The sequence below is a fragment of the Blennius ocellaris genome (genome assembly GCF_963422515.1).
Source record: "Blennius ocellaris genome assembly, chromosome: 4".
NCBI lineage: Eukaryota > Metazoa > Chordata > Actinopteri > Blenniiformes > Blenniidae > Blennius > Blennius ocellaris.
Window position 1 is genome coordinate 24,461,170 of NC_137653.1, and position 15,934 is coordinate 24,477,103.

Consider the following 15,934-nt stretch of genomic DNA (forward strand, 5'->3'; position numbering starts at 1 on the left):
CTGTTACTCTTGGATTGCTTCATACAGAGGGGAAGTTTAGTGTTTGTTCAGACCCATAAAATTAATTCTGTTTCAAATAACAACAAAATGTCACAATCAAAGATCCCAGTGACGACCATATGTACGTATAATCTCCAAACCTTAAAGCTAACCCCAGTTTATACTAAACTACCAGAACAAGAACAGTAATTGAGGATCAGAGACTTGTAGATAACATTCTTTTTCCATTGGACATGGTGGACAGTCATCATCAGACGATGCAGATGGAATCCTTCAGACAGTTTTCAGGCCCAAACCTAAACCTATAAGGTCATTTGCATTCATTCAGTGCAGGATTGTGACACTCACTTCAGGCCCCTTGTAGCGCCACATTTTATAATAAAATTCTTGAACGCATTTTGTAATGAATTTTGCAGCATTCTGTAATAACTTGTTACATATTGCAACAGTTATTACAAACTGTGGGTTAAATGATTAAATGCATTCAGTGGCACAGACACTCTGGTTTCATTTCTTCAAGAAAAAAATAAATGGCTACTGGAAAGGCTGGTTGGCTTGTAACTTTAAAAATCTACCAGCCACAATGGAGCAATTAATCATTCCAAATCTTTCGTCACTTACCACCTTGTTTCCTTCAGCCTTCAGTCGACACATATACTGATGCTACTCTGAATCTGCGAGCACAAAGGTAACTTACCTCACTTAGACTTAGTTACTTTTATAGTTGTAACTAATGTAGCTACAATGAACAGAAAATGGCCCAGGGTGATGTAATACAGCATGTCCACTACTCGTAGTGAAACAGTGCGACATACATTGGACAAATTTTGAACAACAGTTTCCTCAGGCTTTGTGATTTTTAGACTATGTTCGGACATCCGGATTGGACGCTGTGTCAGGTGAGTTTTGGGCTGGGGTCCATATGTTTGACCCTTCTCATTCATTGTGTTTGTTCTGATAAGGCCAGTGTTTTTTTTTCTAGATGCAAGTGTCTTTGTCCAGTCCCTAAAAGACATAATGCTTGACTGTAAATTGTTACAGGGATGGAGGATAGACTAATTCATAATGCAAAAACAATACAATCCTCTACTGAAGCAAGAAATTGCTTTCCAAGCTTTCCACATCGAACAGCAAAAATTCCAACCAGTTTAAAAAGCAGAACTTTGGTGTTTCTCAAAGCGATTGAGTCAGGTCAATTGGAATTGGTCATCTGACCGAGTCCACCCTTGGGTTTTGTTTACAGGAAAAGGTTCACTTGAATGTTCTTAATCTTGTTCTTTTCCTTCCAGACGTCAGGATGCTCCTGTGCTTGGCTCTGTTGGTTCTCCTTCCTGCGACTGTCAGCATCAGTCCTGGAGTACAAGTGGAACTGACTCAGAAAGGCCTTGATTATGGTAAGGTGCTATACAAAACCTTAAATCACCACCTTCCTCTCAGATTCCTGATGGAATTCTCTCTGTTTTTATGCCAGGGAGACAGCTGGGTATAGCTTCCATTCAGTCAAAACTGAAGTCTATCAAAATCCAAGATATGTCTGGATCGGCCAATGTCTCTCCCATCGGGAAAGTGAAATACTCTCTGTCAGAGTAAGACAGCACTTCTTTTCAAGTGATATATCTCACTGTGTTACTTCCTGCACTAACTGCTCAACATTTGGTCTTTTTCAGGATGCAAATAACAGACGTAGGATTGCCAAAGTCTGCACTGGACCTGGTGACGGGAATCGGAGTCCGGCTGTCTATCGGCGACGCCTTCATGAGTTTGCATGGAAATTGGAGGGTCAAGTACCTCAGAATCATGTAAGTGATTGAAGATCTGCTCATGCAGAACACCTTCTTGCTATGAAGACGTGATCTCTTCTAAAGCAAGCTCTTCTCTCCATCTCCACAGAAAGGACCACGGTTCTTTCGACCTCAACCTGAATGGACTCACGATCACAACAAGCATCAAAATCGAGAGCGACGAGACGGGCCGACCAGTGGTCAGTTCCCGCGACTGCTCGGCCTCCGTTGGAGGCGTAAAGATCAAGTTTCACAGTGGAGCCAGGTACCAGTAACCCTCTACTTCAGTGATTCCCAACCTTTCTCTTGAGGAAGTCACACTTCTACCATTGTAAACCCCAGCGACCCCCACGACTACTGCTCCTTCTTTGTTAAATTGGTGAGTCTTTGCTTTTACAAACCATCCCAGGGTATTTGATGGACTGGAAACTCAGGTCACACACGTATGTCGCCGACGACTCTCCTGTCACATACTGTGATGTTAAGCCCCGCCTCCCTTTGAGTGTCTACATGTAAATACAAAGACGTAGATTTTCCAAATCTCCACTTTGGCCAGAGTTTTCATATATTATCATTTTCGATAACTTGTAGCTTCGCTTACGTGCAATCAAAAAGCCCACGCTTACTGAAATGTCACCGTTTTCATTTCTTTTTCTTGTTGTGTAAACAAGGGCTCCAAACTTTGATTTTCCCCCGTTTTGTTCATTGCTTCTATGAAGACATATCTGATGTACAGGGACTATCTTGGTACATTTTTATTTTTTTTGACTAATTCTTTTGCCTGACGTGCCGCCATTTTTTTGACACTTTTAAATTGTAAATTAGTGATACACTTGTAATGTTAACGACACCCAAACTTAGTAGTTCTGTGACCTAAATGAATGAAATGCTGACTTGCACGTTTTTAAAACTTTATAAAATTATATGCCCCTTAAAATCAGAAAGGCTTGGCTAACCCCCCCATGAATGTTTAGCACCGTTATTCCCAACCAGGGGTCCCCGGGTTAGTAATAAACTGCTCGACTCGACGTTGTATGAGAAGGAAAGTGAGTTTCTTGTCGTCACAAATGGCGTCTTTGTTGGTTCCAGCTGGCTGTACAATCTGTTCAGAGACACCATCGACAAGGCTTTGCGTAGCTCCCTGGAGAAACAGGTGAGAGCCAACCAGCCGCCTTTATTTCCTATTGTAAACACACACATGAAAACTGCTTTTTTTTTGTAGCTTTTATTTGGTGTTTGGAAAAACTTTTGGTTTGTCTTCTATTATTGCAGATCTGCCCCCTGGTAGGTAGTGCAGTATCAGACTTAAACCCTGAGCTGAAGACCATGAATGGTAAGAAACACCCTGCTTTGTCAGTTATTTTGCTAATTTGCCGCCTCTGCATATAAAAAGTAAATAACCGTGAGTCTTATTGCAGTCTTGGCGAAGGTGGACCAGTACGCCGAGATTGAATATTCCATGGTGTCATCGCCCGTCATTTCAAATACTTCTTTAGTTTTGAGTCTGAAGGTAGAGTATATTACTGAGTATATTACACACCTGAATGAGAATCAAAGTTAAAAATTTCCCGTTTCCTGTGTGTGTTTTATTTTTAGGGTGAATTTTACAACATCGGGAAACATCAAGAGCCTCCGTTCACTCCCAAGAACTTTTCCCTGGCGACTACGGCCAACAACATGATGTACCTGGGAATGTCGGCCTTTACCGTCAACTCGGCAGCGTTCGTCTACACCACAGCCGGAGTGCTCAGCCTCTACGTCACTGATGACATGGTTAGACCATTCCTGGTGTCTCGCTCAGAACTACAACTCGATTCAGTTTCAGAGCCAATCACAGCCAGGTTGATCTCAACTGGACCAGAGCTGGAAAACGACCCCATGAATAAACAGAACTCCAGCTCCCCCATTGTTTTAGTGCAGAGAAGACACGATGAAAGTAGCAACAATAAATGCTTCTGTCTCATATACTGAAAAATTCAATTGGAAATCCTGTTTGGCTCAGATTGTGGCTTATGTTGGAGAAAGCCTGTTGGTTTTAGGACATTTTCTGAAGCCTCCCGAATGCATATTTCCATAAACTCATCAAAAAAGATCGCTAGCTTGCACATTTTTCTCAACATTAATTAAAATGAAGATGAATATGTAGAAATTAACTACATAAAAGGGACTTGGTGAGTGTCCTATATGATTAACGTTTGAAAATTATTGAAATGGTTTGGGATGTGATGTGAACAAATCAAGCAAATCAAATTCAGACTATTTTAGCGAGTATGTTGTTTCTAATAAATCCCCGACATCTACACTTGATTTCATGAACTGAGCTTCCTGTTTTCCTCTGCTTCTTGGACTTCAAACCAATATTTCCCTTTTTCAGGTTCAGTTCCGTACAGTCACCCGAGTTTCATTAATACATATTTCAGAAACAATGCCAAAGGAACTGCAGAAGATCTTTTTTTTTAACCTGTAAAGTGGAAAAATTACAAATTATCAAGAGCAAAAGAAGTGATTTCTGCTTTGAAAAACACATTTGTGCGCTAGAAAGGTCCCAGAGTCTGTGGTCACTCAATTTCGTCACGATTGCTTCTTTCGACTGGCAAGATCACACCGAGTTTACTCCGCAAGATCTCACTGATTCTTGATCTTTCTCATCCTTTCACAACAGATTCCGAAAAGTTCTCCCTTCCGACTCACCACCAAGTCGTTTGGCGTCTTCGTGCCACAAGTAACCACCTATTCCGCCACTCTTAAAAGCTCCAGATGGCTATGGCAGTGCCGCGAAACCAATTCACTGCACATTTCACACGTAGGTTGAAGAGAAATTCCCCAATCTGCCGATGAAGCTGCTGGTGAAGACGGTGAAGAGCCCCACCGTCGCGTTTGAACCCGACAACATGACAATCCAGGCCACTTCCACGGTGACAGCCTACGCCATCCAGCCCAACGCCACGCTCTCTCCTCTCTTCATCCTGAACCTGGTAAGTCATTCGGCTGACGAGATGAAAGCCACTTTGCCGTCTGGAGGAAAAACACTTCAACCCCGATAACCACCGTCCTGACAGGAGAGCAGCGTCAGCGGCCGAGTGTTTGTCAGCGGAATAAAGCTGGCCGGAGAAGTCACCCTCCACAAGTGAGTTACAGAAAAAGAAAAGAAATCAACTGAGGCTGAACTATGACCCCTCGTAAAAATGGAAATGGCATTGTAATTATTATTTTTTGCCTGATTTGCACAGAATGAATATGACCCTCGTCACCAGTTACGTTGGAGAGTTTCAGGTAGGAAGTGCACTCTGACCCATCAATACAGTCCAGCACGAAATAGTTCCACATCAGGAGGGTAAATCTGAATCGTTTAGAATTTAGAAAAGAGGCAAACGCATAAAATGAAGTGTTGGAATCACAAATGAATCTCTGCGCTTCAAAGTCCAGATCTCTGATGCCAGTTTCAAATCCGATACCAGGTGAAATAATAGCTGGAATCGTCAATATATGTCTGAGTAACTTCAATTTTATGTGTGAGAGAAAGAACTCAAATGTGTTTTTCGTGAAATTATACGAGTTAAAACCAAGGCACAGAGTTTCTTTTGATCATAGCAGAACAGCACACAGGAGAGAAGTTGATTTATTTATTTGTTTTTTGTTTGTTATTTGAGTTTTTTTTCAGAAAAGTAACCGATATATAAGGGAAAGTAGCTATGTAGGTCTCTGGGATTTTATAGTCATTTTGTTTGATGTTTGCTTTTAATTTTTGATAGAAAAGATGAATTGATATAAAGGGTCTGTATATAAGTTAATCTTGTTTTTGCTCCCTTTTGTTAAGAATTTTTTTCTTTATTCTTTTTACAATGAATGAAATAAAATAAACTTAAAAACAACTAAATAGCACAACATCTTTTAACTTTGACAAATAAACACATGTAAACATCAACATTTTAACATGAGAATCAATCCAAAAACACAAGGTATTGATATTTTGGTGTCAATCTGCACATCACCATCTGCTGGTTTCAAAAGCAAATGGAAACTTGTTCTGTTTTGTTTTAAAATAGCCGTTGTTTTTAATTACCAAGTTGATTGAAAGTGTTCAAGCTTCTGACGTAAATGTCGGAAAATAAAAATGAGACATTTGAAACTGGTTTAGCTTCTGGACTTCGGTTTTTTTCATTTGATTCCGGTTAAAGTTATTCTGGTTTTCAGAAAGAAATCTGTAAACATGCTTAAGAAATCCATGAAAGTGAACTTACCCCCTGCAGGTCAGCTCACTCGACAACATCTTCAAACTGGTCCTCAATTTGGTCATATTACCCAACCTCAACGGTAAGTCATCCATCTTTTATTTATTTTTTTTTTAATGTAACTTATGTGAAGAATCACAATTGATCCATTTTTACTCTGAGTTATGAACTTATCAGAATGCACCATGAAAAGCTTTAATGTTTATGTCTTAATTGAGCGAACTGGTAATCGTGCCTCGGGAACATACCACTGTCCAAGTGGGAACTTCCCAGTTTAACAATTGTTTAGATATGTTCTTTAAACTAGGAAATGAAGCTTTCAAACTTCCCAGTCAGGACACCAGTAATTCCAGGAACTTTTTCCGGGACAAATGGAAGTAGCCTGGAGGATAATCAATTGTTGTCAACTGATTTAATGAAAACTTCCTTTCAATTCTCAATATTTACATGAGATATGAGGTTGAAATGTAGTTCAAACCTGTAAACCAATCTTGTATCTGGTTTCAATAGAAGTTATCTGGCTCATAGATCCAGATAACCTTTGTTACTTTTTGTTAGTGGTAATAAGGCTTGTTTTCGCAGAACGTCTTGCTCAAGGATATCCACTGCCCACCATTGGCAAGATGAAGCTCGCAAGCACTCAGCTTCACATCCTGAAGGTCAGACGACGTTATCCAGTAGCTGCACGCTTCACTATGTCACCGAATTAATTTTTCTACCCGATGAGCAGAATTCATAATCTGAAAGCGTTTTTTTGTTTTACAGGACTACGTGCTGATCGGGACAGACGTTCAGTTCATGGGCTGAGCTGCACTCCTGAACACTCCCGGTGATGACCGTGGAAGAAGCAGACCTCCATTGGGGTTTTTTTTTTTGTTTGTTTTTTTTGACACAACCATCCTTCCTGTAACACGCCCCCTCGGAAAATTGTCCCTCTGAGTTTCCGACTCCCGTTTCTGTCCACGACTTTCTCCGGATGTGCTGACTCCCCGAGTCCCATTAAACTCTGCTTCATCACTCAGAAAGACACTTCAGGAGGAGTCATGTGGGGTTTCTCATAAATGCGGCTCTTCCTTTCAGTGTTGAATTGCAATGGGGACATGATTTGTGATAAATATTCTTCACATTGAGATTCCTTCTTTAAAAAAAGAGATTCTTTCTCTTGCCACCTGCGTTTATTTCTTTCTTCTTCCATAGTGTGTCCTCGGTTTCCACCAGCAGCATTTCAGAAACAGCAGCTTGTTGATTTTTGTCTTTTTTTTTCTTGATTTCTACGCTTCGGACTTTTAGCCTTTGGCCACGAGGACTTAAAGGATAAGAGCCGTCAATTAATCATCTTCAAATTAGTGGTTTGCACACTCTTTGTGGGTTACTGTATTTTCTGAAGTCGAGGTTATCGTTTTCTCCATTGTCTGGTCATGTGACATATTGAGAAGCAACTTTTGGAAAGTTTGGGGTTAATGATGAATAGAAAGTTCATAACGAGCTACTGAGTGCCTGTACAGTGTCCATGACAGACAACTTTCAACCCAAACAAGATGGTAATCGTGAATAATTTCCCGCCACATTTGAAATCAGTTTTAACTTCTGCAATATGTACATTGTTCACGGTGATATATTATGTGGAGCGTTCACACAGTTCAATGTTTTTTATTTGTCATCACAGCAGTTCAGTTTAAATAAAAAGGGGGATCTTTTAAAAGAAGCACCTCTCAGGAGTTTCCGGTCATGGCGGTGCCCGGGGTCACCGGGTCACCGGGTGTAAGTCCATTCAGAGTGTCACACTGCCGCACGGCGTCTCTCAGGCGGCTGTGAGCGAGCGCTCGGCCTCTCAGGCTCTGGGAACTGGCCGAAGAGATCTGAAACACACGAGGTATGAAAACATGAGGGATAACTTCCACTCGTCAATCACTTTCTTTCAAACGGATAAGTAAATGATATGATTAACATTAAAACGATAGCAGTTCAAATAATTAACTAAAACTAAAAAAAATTACAATTTAAGAGATTATCTGATCATCAGGTTCAAAAAACCAGGATTGTGGGACAAAAAAATCCATAAATTAGCCGCGTCATTATATATATAAGCTACGGGGCTCAAAGTGTGTGAAAAAAGTTGCAGCTTATAGTCCAGAAATTACGGTATTTACTACGGCCGGGGTGTGCCTGTGCTGTAGCAGCCTTTTAACCATCGACACAAAGCCCGTGAGTTTTCGAAAAGTAGCCTTTTCAGTGGCTCTGACGCAGTTATGTAAACAGAGCCGAAGCTTTAAAGCACAATGTAATTTTGTCCGGTTAACCACATCCATATCAATAACATTTAATCGTGTTTTTTTTTTTCACACTCGCTCAAAAAACTCAAAATATAACAAAGTAGGTCTGAAAATAAATTAAGTGTTAAAATTCTGTATTTTCAAAAACTCTGAAGGTAACCGATCAAACGCATTAACTTTTGCTTACGAAAGAAGGTACACCTCATTAACCCCTTAAATAGCACTACTCAAAATAGTTTGAGTGCAGTTAAAGGGGTCATATTATATTGTTTTTAACACTTTCACATGGTTCTTGCTCATCCAAAAATGTCTACATTTATTTTTGCCCCCAAAATCTACACATGCCCAGCTTCAGAAAAGAGGAGGAAGTAATTCCTCTTGTGGGTGCTTCCATATTGTCTCTCCTATCTCCTTTCCTAGCCACTTTTCCTTCGCCCCCGGAAGTGTTTAAGCGACAGCCATGATAACTAACGTTCGAATTCTCAATAAGCAAACCAAAGGAGGCTCAACACTTCCTTGCTATATAAATATAGTTCAATTGTAATTGAACTGTTTTGCAAAAAAAAAAAAAAGTTGAGTTGGAACTGCAAACTTATTTTTCCTACCTGCACCAGCACATAGTCTCCAGCTCCGATGGGAGCCGTGCTGGAGCCCCCAGGCTGGGCGCCGACGTCTTCTTTGGGGAAAATCACCTTCATGTTGCCGTCGGTTCGCCCGCACAGATCCTTGGCAGATCTTTTACTCTCCTGCTCAGAAGCAAATGAAAGTTATTCAGAGCAGAGCAGGAGAAAAGCCAAACGCGTGGCGCGACGCTGTGCCTGCCGGACTCACTCCCTCCACCAGGACGAGCTGCCTGCTGCCCACGAGCGCGGCGTTGACCCTCAGGGCCTCCTCTCTGAAGACGTCGATGCACTCGGCCAACCGGCGCCGCTTCACCTCGGAGGGCACGTCGTCGCTCAGCCGGTGGAAGGCGTGCGTTTTCTGACGAGGTGAGAACGGAAACGGTGGAGCGCACCTTCAAACTCTCGGAGCAGGCGGCGGCGGGGAAGGAACCGGGATGCGCGCTCACCTTCCGCATGCTGTAGGCGAAGAGGAAGCCTACGTTGAAGCCCACCGCCCGGATCAGAGAGAGCGTCTGCTGGTGGTCATCCTCGCTTTCGCCACAGAAGCCGGAGATGAAGTCGCTGCTCAGACTCACGTCTGACACAAAGAGAAGGAAACACTTCAAAGATAACAGTCTTTTAAAACAAGAATCAATATCCAGTTTCTAAAAGCATCTCCTTGACTACACATTACTAGAACATCTTTGAGAAGCCAGAGAAGATGCTCGACAAGCCTCACTTCATGTTTTTATTGGACTGAAGTCTGCAGGTGAGAGAGTGATGCAAGTCATTGTGTCATCAGCGTGGTTGTGATGGCACATTGTACTCCAGTTGCATACCAGAAGTGGGCCCAGTATGGAGCCTTGAGGAACGCCACTTGTAATTTGGTTCAGCGCAGCCTTGATATGACCATTGACGAGACACACGTCAACAAATACACGCTCGGACGCAAATGGAGCACAAATCAGTCTAAATCTGTGTTAGTGAGCACTTTCTCCTCAAAATAGGTCTTTTGCACACAGAAAAAGTCTTCGATCTTTGAGTTCCGCTCATGAAAAATAGGAGCAAAAACCAAAGTGTTGTGTTTATATTTGTCTTCAGCATAGAATACCGCAGAATACCAATAATGACGCGTAGGAGCTGTGTTGAGTACCTGGGATGATTTGCTTGATGTTCTTGACCAGGTCGAGATAAGCCTCTCTGGTGTATCTGGTCATTTAAGCAGATCACATTTTACAGATTGAATCATTTTGATTGTTTGTGTTTTGTTTTTTTTCTTAAATGAGAATACCAACGATCTCTTACCCACGACGCATTGCTTGCAGCACCCGGTTGCTTCCACTCTGAGCAGGCAGGTGAATCTGCTTACAGATGTTCCCTCGATCTGCGATCAGATGCAGAACCTGCGAAAGTCGACAGCCACTCTTAGACCTTGGTTTGACACGTTGGTTCTCAGGGCGCGTTCAGGCTGGTCGATCGAACCTCGTCTGGGAAATCTTTGGGGTGGGGAGAGGTGAAGCGGATCCGCATGTCGGGGTTGATGCGGGACACCCGGTCCAGCAGGTCGGAGAACCGCAGGCCGCCTCGCTTCGACTGGTAGACGGTCCTGAAGCCGCGACTCAGCTTCGTGGGCGACGAGCCACAGAAGTTCTCCTCCGAAGTGTCCCGGTAGCTGTTCACGTTCTGACCCAGCAACGTCACCTCCTTCACACCCTGAACGCCAAACAACAAACACCAAGTCCATCAAACCAGAGGAACAGAACCAGAATCTGTGGTTATGCTACATTTTCATCTCAGACTTCTACGACACATTAAGAAGGGAGTTCAGCTTCCAGAAAGCTGATCAACTCACTACACCACCTTGTGGTGAGGAGTGGTACTACAACATTGGATGGGATTATACTCGTTTCTTCCTCACAATACAGAAGCATCTCATATGGTTATTGATGGTTATTTTTGAACGCTAACATTAGCAAATGTTTCACATGAGCTCACCATGCTAACAAGTAACATTTAAGCAGAGTCAGCATGTTTGCATAAGAACGTTGTTCAAATATTCGCTCTTCATGTGTCGCCGACTCAGCATAAAAATGTCTTTTTGTTCCAGTTGATAGCAATAAAGCTAACGGTTAACAGAAACACAGACCACTGAATGTTACAAATGTTCAGCAGGATTCTCAAAGAAAGGCGAAAAGACCAGCTTTCTAACACATTTCTGAACATTTTATCTGAATGTTGCAGCATTTTTTTTTTTTTTTTTGCACACAGCAGTGAAAATCCTGCAAAACCTTTCCCTCAAAACCAACAACGAGAAGACTTCAGGTTTTGGGTGTGTTCAATAGTCCACGGTTCCACAGTCTCAAATCTGGATGGTCCACGTCAACGTGGTTTTAGTTCAACTCCACCTGGTCTGAGAGAACTCGGACTTCCTCCATGATGGAGCTGACGGGTCGACTTCTCTCCCTCCCGCGAGTGAACGGGACGATGCAGTAACTGCACATGTTGTCACAGCCCCGCATGATGGAGCTGAAACACACACACACACACACACACAAACACACACACACAAGCTTGTTAGCAGCTAACAAACAGTTAAGACTCTAAATACATTAGGTCGATTATATTCAAGATGAGTTTGAAACTCGCCATCTCCAAAGGCTCAACATTTTTACGGGATCAGCATCTGTACGGTCGTAATAATGTTGTGCACCCACTTTACTTTGAAATTCAGTGATGTCACGAGACCTGAAATAAAATCTTGCCCCACCAAGTGTTTACATCTAGAAACGCCACTGTACACGAGTGAGGCGTCTATATTGTTCTTCATACCGCATTCTTTGACACAGTGTCCTTACAGCCCGTTGCCATTCTAGCTAATTTTGCAATTTTTGACATTTCCTGCCATTTTAGCAGTTTTGCCACTTTAGCTGTTTAAGCTATATTTAGTTATCACAGCTGATAGATTTTAGTTGATGAACCAGTTTTAGTCTTTCAGACAGATTTGGTACTTTTAGGGGTTTCCCCATTTTTAGCAATTATGGCCACTTTATGATTTGTATCCATTTAATCATTTTAGCCATTATCTGTTGTAGTAGGTTTAGCATTTTTAGCCAAATTAGCAATTTTATGATTTTTTTCCCCCCATTTATATTTAGTTGCTTCAGTTTTTCTCAATGTTGGCCATTTTAGCCGTTTCCACCATTTCTGCTATATCTAGCTATCATATCTGTTAGCTTTTTGCTGATGAGCTACTTTTAGTATTTCTGTTTTATTCATTTTTAAACATTATAGTAATTATAGCTATTGGGCTAGCTTTGTCTCTTAGCAGGTTCAGCATTGTTTGGAAATTAACTTTTTTATTTTGTTGTTTCAAAAGTTTTTCTCAATTTCTGCCAATTTAACTGTTGAAAATGGTTTTAAAAAACCATGAAGTTGTTTTTCTATTCATTAATTTTTAGAGTTTAGCTGTTGCAGTTGTATTTAATATCATGCGTTAGGGTTTTTCCATGTATTCTTTCAAATAGATTTTAATGGTTTTCCAAATGGTTTTAACCATTTCATAGTTTTCTACCCATTTTAGTAGGTTTAGCCATTGTAGCCATTTTTGCAGTTTCATGTTTATTTCTGACCTTTTAAAGTAATTTTAACATGTTTTTCTATATTTCAGTCAGTTTTAGCTATTTTTTGTGGCTTGTCATTTTTAGTCGATTCAAGGCCCAATAGTTTTGTCCGTTTTAGCCATCAAGCATCTTCATCATAACTTTTATGTTACAATTTCAAACGTATCAGTAAACCAGCGCCCCCCTGTATTAAACTCGTTTTTATTGTTCCATGTTGAATGAAACCGTGTTTTTCTTCCGAGATATTCTTTATTAAATGTATTCAGTGACAGCTTTTTTCCCCAATTGGATCAATTGAAAAACATTTATCACCTTCGGTGTCTTGGAAGTATTCCTGATTATAGTTAATTATCCGTCAAACATACATGAAGGCGCTGTTCCCTCGAGGAGCATGGTGCACGGGCATGACGTCGGCGTACGTCTCCTCTAGCGACAGCAGCACGTTGCTCGCCTGCTGACCTCCCTCAGCCACCGCCAGGAGGCGCGGGAGGTCCCGGTAGGCGTCCGGCCCAGCGAGGACGTCCACCAGCTTCTCCCGCTCCAGGAGCTCGGTCTTCAGCCTCTCGGCCATGCAGCCTGCACAGAGCGTCCGGTTAGAGCGCCACAGAGGTCAGGAACACCTCAACCTGCAGATCCTTACCTAAGATACCGATTTTCATGGGCGTGTGACTCTTCACTCGCTTCTTCTTCATGGCCGTTAGCTGTTGCAGACGGTTCCAAATGGTCTGTTCAGCCTTTTCTCTGTTCAGAAACGGATCAGATTCATATTCCTCTACCAGCATCCAGATTATAGAGCAACTTCCTAAACCAACATCCAGATTATAAAGCAACTTCCTCCCACTAGCATCCAGATTATAGAGCAACTTCCTCCCATTCGCAGCCAGGTTATAGTGTTACCAGGTTATAGTGTTTTAATCCTACTAATGTCCAGATTATAGAGCATCTTCCTCCATTTACATCCTGACTACAGAGCAACTTCTTCCCACTAACTGCTTTCCTGGATTGTATTCCAGATGTTGGGTGCAACCTCTCACCTTATGGAGCACGTTACCAGAAGAACAACATCAGCCTGCAAGTGCGCGCACACACACACACACACACACACACACACACACACACACACACACACACACACACGTTAATTCGACTGAAACAGGTGACACAGAAATGTGAAAGTCTCCTTGTAATCCAGTTGTACCTCGTTTACGGAAGCAGTGCGCTGATAGCCTTTCTTCTGCAGGATGGACCAGGCGATCTGTGTGTCGCTGACATTCATCTGGCATCCGTAGGTTTCAAAATACACTGCAGACAACAATCAGAACAATCAGTCAAACAGCAGGTGTTCCCTCAGAGTTGCAGATGTTCCCTCAGAGCTGCAGATGTTCCCTCAGAGCTGCACACTGACCTTTCCTGGAAGTCCCCACGTGCAGCTCTTCACCCAGGTACTCATGTGTCTCTGCAAGATGTTCCTCTGCAGTTCTCTGGGTGTGTGGAAGTCCCCTGATGAAGTCCTTGAAGTCTGGACCAGAAGACACGTGTCCCCTGAACTCATCCCTCCTCTTCTGTGAGGAGTTCAATCTGAGCTGCGCGCACCTGACAGGTAACCTCTGGACAGTAAACAGTGGAGATAAAGTCCTCAGGAGCTCCATGACGTCTTGCTCTTCTGATCCGTGCAGACAATAATCCTCAGCTGTGGTCGCACGCAAACATTTTGTAGATTTTTTTTATTTTTTTTAAAGTGTGTGTTTAACGAGTTCCAGTAAAGAAGAGACGCGCAGAAATGTCACACAACAGGAACATCATGTGGAGCCAAAGATGATTGAAGGTCAAGAGAAATCCCTCCCTCGTCTCCGCCGGTCGCATCATACGCTCCATCGAATGATGATTTAATTTGAGAAAGAGCATTTTGAGACAGAGCAGAGGTTTTATGGTCGCCTTCATTCATTTATGAGTGCAAGTATTAAACATTGACTCAAAACAAGATTGTATTTCTTTTATTATCTTATTAATTGAATTAATTATTTCTGGTAACAAGAAACAAAAGAACGTCATAATTAATGATATTCCATTTATCTCATGATCAATATGACCTGTAACACTAAATTATTGTCTGTTTGACAGCCAATAGAAGACTGGGATAAATTATCTGTTGATAATTAGTGAGATGATTTATTAATATTAACGTATACCACATTCAGTCTCCACGTAAGTTGTTTGTTGTTACTGGACTTCTGTGTATGACTTCATTGAGAGTATTTATTTAAATGTGAAGTTATTTAAATTTTAACACAATCAAATGGAACTTTTGTGTTTGTAATGACTGAAGATTGAGCCACAAATCCGCGCATGTGCAAACGAGAAGATATCCGTTTGCTGATTCGTGTATAATTAGAATCTAATTATTATTAGTGTTTTGTTTTACTGATCAATCGTCGACGCCTGTAATCGTCGACCAAGCCGGAAGTAAATATCCCGCTCAATCTTGAACCCACGTCCATGTCCGTGTTGTAAAACATTCCCCTCATACCTCCTTCTTCAGGTTCCGGAAGGAAATGTCGACGTGGAGCAACGTTCCGCTCCGCAGTGATTGAAGCTTAGATTGTTATGTATGTATGTATGTATGTATGTATGTATGTATGTATGTATGTATGTATGTATGTATGTATGTATGTATGTATGTATGTATTTATTTATTTATTTATTTATTTATTAATACGGGAGCCCAGAATCATTTTATAAACCATTTCTTAAATAAAATCTAGTCAGTAACTTCATTCCAATCACTGGAATTTTCACATCATATATTTTACACAAAAACTGAATAATAACAAGAATCATAACAAGGACAACAATTGTGTATGATTATGATCTAACTTTTGATATAATTACAATGTTACTTCATTCATTCATTCTTAATTAAATGCACCATAACATAATAGTACTGTAATTCAGCATTTTTCCAAAACTGTGACATTTGAAGCCTTTACAAAAAACAAATTTTTATCCACATTGTTCTTAATGGATTTTAGATATTGTGACTATAATGCCACTTCTTTTAATTCCTTCACGCACATTATCTGCTTTCCAATAAACAATAGATTTGACTTATTTTATTACCTTTATCTGAACCTATCGTAAAGCTTTTACTATTTATTCCCCCTTTTATCCTTTTCTAATCACTTTGTTTGAATATATTTCATAATGTTCATCTTTAATGCTTAAGATTCTGAATCTCCTTGTTTTAATGTAATAATAAATAGTGTTTGTTGCTTTTTCTCTCTCAAATTAATTATTTCTGTGCTCAATTTAACCAAGAACTAGTTACATATTGACATTTAACACTTTTTTCTTTTTTTACTTCTATTTGATCTTTTTTAGCCTTCTACTCACTTCGTTTTATTCTATTCTGTGTGGAGCAGCAATGTA

At 41.1% G+C, this 15,934-nt stretch overlaps 1 protein-coding gene across 1 annotated transcript; it reads right to left on the reverse strand.

Annotated features, from left to right (window-relative positions):
* Positions 1–7,647: 7,647 nt before the first annotated feature.
* Positions 7,648–14,285, reverse strand: cdk5rap1 (CDK5 regulatory subunit associated protein 1). Its single transcript, XM_080494515.1, has 13 exons — positions 13,914–14,285; positions 13,707–13,810; positions 13,543–13,577; positions 13,149–13,249; positions 12,874–13,084; positions 11,294–11,414; positions 10,371–10,601; positions 10,194–10,291; positions 10,042–10,097; positions 9,356–9,486; positions 9,118–9,267; positions 8,892–9,032; positions 7,648–7,872 (listed from the first exon to the last, which is right to left on the reverse strand). Exons 1-13 carry the CDS (start codon positions 14,155–14,157, stop codon positions 7,726–7,728), a joined length of 1,770 nt encoding a protein of 589 aa, XP_080350641.1. The 5' UTR covers positions 14,158–14,285; the 3' UTR covers positions 7,648–7,725.
* Positions 14,286–15,934: the final 1,649 nt, after the last annotated feature.